Source organism: Cantharellus anzutake (genome assembly GCF_015039405.1).
Source record: "Cantharellus anzutake strain C23 chromosome Unknown EI90scaffold_21, whole genome shotgun sequence".
Taxonomy (NCBI): Eukaryota; Fungi; Basidiomycota; class Agaricomycetes; order Cantharellales; family Hydnaceae; genus Cantharellus; species Cantharellus anzutake.
The window spans coordinates 349,641-355,640 of record NW_024066971.1 but is presented as its reverse complement, the minus strand read 5'-3'; the positions used below and the strand labels follow the sequence as shown (position 1 = coordinate 355,640).

General features: G+C 55.8%; 1 protein-coding gene across 1 annotated transcript; it reads right to left on the bottom strand.

Moving 5' to 3' along the window:
• Nucleotides 1-5,323: 5,323 nt before the first annotated feature.
• Nucleotides 5,324-5,805, bottom strand: EI90DRAFT_3123007 (uncharacterized protein; the record flags this gene model as incomplete). The annotated part of the gene is made up of 2 exons (XM_039063555.1): nt 5,324-5,386; nt 5,422-5,805. The coding sequence occupies 2 exons, from the start codon at nt 5,803-5,805 to the stop codon at nt 5,324-5,326; spliced, it is 447 nt and encodes a 148-aa protein (XP_038916444.1).
• Nucleotides 5,806-6,000: the final 195 nt, after the last annotated feature.

Sequence of the window (6,000 nt, the reverse complement as noted above, 5' to 3'; positions counted from 1 at the left end):
ATGGGCGACACAACGGACGATCACCCTGTTGACAGCCAGCTCCCCCACCATAACCATGGACGAGTTCAACACGGAACTCGACGCCATGTTTCAGGACCCGAACCGGGAGGCCACAGCTCGGCAGAAGTTGGCAGTCATCCGCCAAGGGACTGACTCCGTGGATAAGGTCATCCAGGAGTTCGAGATATTGGGACCCGCCTCGAGGCTAGGCGATGTCAGGCTGGTCGACCGGTTTGAGCAAGCGATTAACTCCCGGCTCAGGGAGAGTATATACCGCCTCCGCCCCATGCCCACCACCTGGACTGAGTGGAAGCACGAAGCCATGCTTCTGGACAACCAGTGGCGACGTTTCCAAGCCACCCAACCATGCGCACCCCCACCTAGACCCCCATTTCCGCCAGCTCAACCTCCGCTGACCACGACCCCATCCCAGGCCCGACCCGCACAGACCCCCCCATGACCTGCTCCCGCACCTCCGCCCCCCACCCCAGCAGCCCGTCCTACACCAGGGACAGGCCCCCAGCCGATGGATCTCAACAGGTCAAGGACTGACCAGAGGCAGTGCTACAATTGTAACACCCCAGGTCATCTCGCGCAAGAATGCCCACACCCCAGGGCCAGCCGAGTACGACGTCTCCACCCGGAAGACCTGAGAACACTGATGGAAGGGCTGAAGAGACAGTTAACTGAAGGGACAGAGACAGTGGAGGGGGAACCAGAGGAAGAACCTCAGAGGGATTTTCAGGCAGGCGACTGGTAAGGGATGCGTCCCGGCCGCCTGTAGAAGATAGCTCATGTAAATACCGCAGCGTGCGTAAGCCAATGCCAATGCCAAAGTTTCACTGAGTCATCGCGAAGAAAAAGAGGAGAAACGCATCCTCCACCCATGAGAACGAGAAGACCCCAAGGGCAGTAACGCCCGAGGTAGCAGTCTCCCCCCCAGCCATTTACGTCCTTTCCAAGCAGTCCCCCAGATCCCTTAACCTCACAGTGAAACTGACCGCCCTAACCTCCCTCGCGTCGGTATCTGTATCAGCCCTCCTGGACTCAGGAGCCACTGGGAACTTCGTAAGCCCCAAGTTCGTCCGAAAGCACAACCTAGAGACAACCCCCCTCCCCCAGCCCGTTCCCGTCCGTAATGTCGATGGAACCCCAAACGAAAATGGAGCTATAACAGAAGAGCTAGAAGCCCTCCTGACCTTCGGGTGACACACAGAGCAGGCATGCTTCGTGGTTGCAAATCTCGGGCGACAGTCCCTCATCATAGGACACTCGTGGTTGCTGCACCACAACCCAGAAGTGGACTGGGTATGACAGAAAGTCGTCATGTCCCGCTGCCCGTCCTCCTGCAGACAACCGTGAATACGAGATGATCAGGACCCGGTACTGGAGCCTGGGGATGGGATCTACGCTGCTATCATTCCCCCAAGCTGGGGCCATGACCTGAGAGCCACCACGACCCCCTCGCAGCGGATGGCCCAGGAGGCCCGCGACCCGGAGGCTGAGCCTGCGTCGTTTGAGATGCTAGTACCAGAGCACTACCAGGACTTCCGGGACGTGTTCTCCAAAGAAGCCTTTGACCAATTGCCCCCCGGAAGCCCTGGGACCATGCTATAGACCTGGTACCGGATGCCAAACTGCCCAGGGGGAAGACCTTCCCACTCTCGCGCCCGGAACAGAAAGAGTTGGACGAGTTCCTACACGAGAACCTACAGAATGGGCGCATACAGCTGTCCAAATCCCCCATGGGAGCACCAGTCTTCTTTGTCAAGAAGAAGGATGGGTCCCTATGCCTGGTCCAGGACTACAGGAAGCTGAACGAGATCACGGTGAAGAACTCGTACCCGCTCCCCCTCATCTCGGATGTCCTCGCCCGCCTCCGCAACGCCAAATACTTCTCAGCCTTGGACCTACGCTGGGGGTTTAACAACATCCAGATCAAGGACGGAGACGAGTGGAAGGCGGCATTCGCGACCAACCGGGGGCTGTTCAAGCCCATGGTGATGTTCTTCGGCCTGTGTAACTCCCCAGCAACCTTCCAGACCATGATGAATGACATCCTGAGGGATTTCATCGACCGGGAGGTTGTCATCTGTTACATGGATGACATCCTGATCTTCACGGCCACCCTGGAGGAACATCAAAGGGTCGTCCGAGAAGTCCTAGAGACGCTGAGGAGAAGGAGGCTCTTCCTTAAGCCAGAGAAGTGTAAGTTTGAGCGAACCCGGATCGAGTATGTTATGGGGATGGGGGAAATTCCCCATTCCTCGATCCGTTCTTATAGTGGGATGACAAAGGTCATATCTGGTCTGTACCATAATGGGATATGTAATCGATGAGTGATCCCAGTCTTGCCTGGGAGTGGACGATCGAATTCCCATCGATCGCGATTGGTGATGTAGTGAGCTATTAAGGGATTGATGGTAGGTAGTCGGAGATGCCAGGATGGACGGGTCAGCCATGGGTACTTGGCACTCCTCAATGGAGCGTACCGTGTGCAAGGTCGCGACTTGTGAGATGGGTGAGAACTTCGTATAGTCGCCATCGGGTACTTGGCGTTCGCAGTGCGAACGTACTGGTAGCGGGTTGATATCATAAGCATGCAATGAGGACTGACTAATAGGGCCTTCGGTGACTTGGCGTTCCCAAAGGGAACGTACCATTGGCGGGGAAACATGATGACTGACGAAGGAGGGAACAGACGGTGGATGGGCGGCAACTTGGCGTTTGCGTAGCGAACGTGCCGGCATCACGGGAAAGTGGGCCTCAGAGTATTCACGATCTCCATGATCGTGATGTGACATCATATGTCGAGTACTGGGGGGAGAGCGGAGTGATGAGGACCCATAGGGTACAGATTCAATAGGACGATACACATGTCGAGAGTCTTCGACTCGTGACCTCGAGTTCTCACGGCGAGGGCCGTTAGAGGACTCGATATAACCAGACTTATAAGACATATTGAGAGTTGTACAATCACACGGGTTCAGTTGAGTCACAGGGAGGGTTGTTACAGAAGACGATACACGAGGCAGTTGTAGAGCAGTTGTTAGTTAGCGGGAACCGCCTTTGGCGGTTTCCATACAAGACGCGTGACTATCTACAAATGGTAAGGTCGCGGGAAATCCCGCGAAACACAAGTAACCTCAGCCAGCACCAAAACCCCAATGGGGAAAGCTTTGCACGAGGGGGGGAAAGGGGTAGAATGGGTAAGGAGGATAGGGTATCGGGATAGAGGACAGAAGGGAGAAAGAGGGGAGGAACGATAGAGAGGAGAAGTCTTTGACCATGCGACGGATATGGTCGTTGGAGACTCCATATCCGTAACAGAGTACCTGGGCCTCATTATCTCGGAGGGTAACGTCGTGATGGACCCGGTGAAGATCCAGGGTGTCCTCGACTGGCCCCCCCCAACCAAGGTGAAAGAAGTACAATCCTTCCTAGGATTCATAAACTTCTATCGCCGGTTCATCAGAGACTTCTCTGAGAAGGCCCGCCCCCTTCACAGGCTGACCCGGAAGACCCAAACCTGGAACTGGGGCCCGGATGAAGACGATGCCTTCCGTGCCCTCAAGGAAGCTGTCACCACAGCCCCCATCCTCTCTTTCCCTACCGACCACGGCCGCTTCAGGCTCGAGTGCGATGCATCCAACTTTGCAACCGGCACGGTCCTCTCCCAACTGCAACTGGATGGAGAGTTCCACCCAGTAGCATTCATGTCCAAAAGTTTCACGGATGTAGAGCGCAACTACAAAGTGTATGATAAAGAGATGCTTGCAATCATCTGAGCCCTCGAGGAATGGCGACACTTCGTGGAAGGTGCTGAGGAGAAAGTCGAGATCTACACCGACCACCGTAACCTGGGCTACTTCCGGACAGCCCAGAGGTTAAATCGACGCCAGGCCAGATGGTCCCTTTTCCTCTCCCGCTTCCATTTCACCCTCGTCCACTGCCCAGGGAAGCTCATGGGGAAACCAGACACACTCTCTCGCCACGCTGACCACCCGAAGGGAAGGGACAACAATGAGGGGCTGACCCTCCTCCAACCGGCCTGGTTCGAGACCCGTGCGACAGAAGCAGTCTCAGTGGAAGGTGAGGAGGCAGATATCCTAGAGAGGGTACGAGGAGTGAAAGATCATGACGAGCGGGTGGTGAAGGCCATGAGGGAACTGGGAGAAGGAACGTTAAGGTCGGACGAGTGGGAGAGACAGGGAGAGTTGGTCCTCTACCGAGGCAGGGTGTACGTTCCAAAAGACCCACAACTCCGCCACGATCTGGTACGGCTACACCACGACGCGCGGGCGACGGGACATCCAGGGTGATGGAAAACCCTGGAGCTCGTCTCCCACGACTACTGGTGGCCTTGGATGGCAGAATATGTCAGGCGATACGTACGTGGATGTGACACCTGTAACCGCGTCAAATCCTTCCCTGCACGGAAGGTTGGGAAGCTCACCCCAAATAAGGTCCCCACCCACCGTTGGCAGGTAATCTCGGTAGACATGGTGGGAGAGCTCCCAGAGTCAAAAGGTTATAACGCCATCCTAGTTGTAGTGGACCGTCTGTCCAAACGCATCCACGCGATCCCCACCGTGACATCCGTGGACTCGGCTGGTATCGCCCGGCTCTTCCTAGAGCATGTCTGGAAGCACCACAGGCTCCCGGAAGAGATCCTTAGCGACAGAGGGAGCGCCTTCGTCTCGCACTTCTCAAAAGAACTTGCAGATCTCCTGGGGGTCAAGCTAACCCCCTCAACGCCCTACCACCCCCAGACTGACGGACAGACAGAGCGGGTTAACCAGGAAATCGAAGCCTATCTCCGGGTGTTCGTCAACCACCACCAGGACGACTGGGCGGACTGGCTCCCACTGGCAGAATTTGCCTACAACAACCGTGTCCACTCGTCCACCCGTCGAACCCCCTTCGAGCTTGACACCAGGCAGCATCCCAGGATGGGGACGGAGCCCACACGTACGTCCGAGGTAGAAGCCGCTGACGCCTTCTCGTCCAGGATGATGAAGATGCAGGAAGAGGCGAAGGCGGCCCTGGAGCACGCAGCGGACGAGATGGCCCGCTACTATTGTTACAGGGATGGGGGAAATTCCCCATTCCTCGATCCGTTCTTATAGTGGGATGAGTGAGGTCATATCTGGTCTGTACCATAACAGGATATGTAATTGATGAGTGATCCCAGTCTTGCCTGGGGGTGGACGATCGAGTTCCCATCGATCGCAATTGGTGATGTAGTGAGCTATTAAGGGATTGATGGTAGGTAGTCGGAGATGCCAGGATGGACGGGTCAGCCACGGGTACTTGGCGCTCCTCAATGGAGCGTACCGTGTGCGAGGTCGCGACTTGTGAGATGGGTGAGAACTTCATATAGTTGCTATCGGGTACTTGGCGTTGGCAGTGCGAACGTACCGGTAGCGGGTTGATGTCATAAGCGTGCGATGAGGACTGACTAGTAGGGCCTTCGGTGACTTGGCGTTCCCAAAGGGAACGTACCGTTGGCGGGGAAACATGATGACTGGCGAAGGAGGGAACAGACGGTGGATGGGCGGCGACTTGGCGTTCGCGTAGCGAACGTGCCGGCATCACGGGAAGATGGGCCTCAAAGTATTCACGATCTCCAAGATCGTGAGGTGACGTCGTATGTTGAGCACTGGGGGGAGAGCGGAGTGATGAAGACCCATAGGGTACAGATTCAGTAGGACGATACACATGTTGAGAGTCTTCGACTCTCGACCTCGAGCTCTCGCGGCGAGGGCCGTTAGAGGACTCAATATAACCAGACTTATAAGACATATTGAGAGTTGTACAGTCACACGGGTTCAGTTGAGTCTGTTATAGGAATGGACCTAGAATCTTATGGTCCGTGACTATGAACAATCAAACCCTTGGTCCCTGCACCTTTATTTCGCTGTCAAACCCCATGCCAAGCTTTCCCACTGGGTTTTGGTGCTGGCTGGGGAATTTGTTGAGTTTCAAGGGACTTCTCTT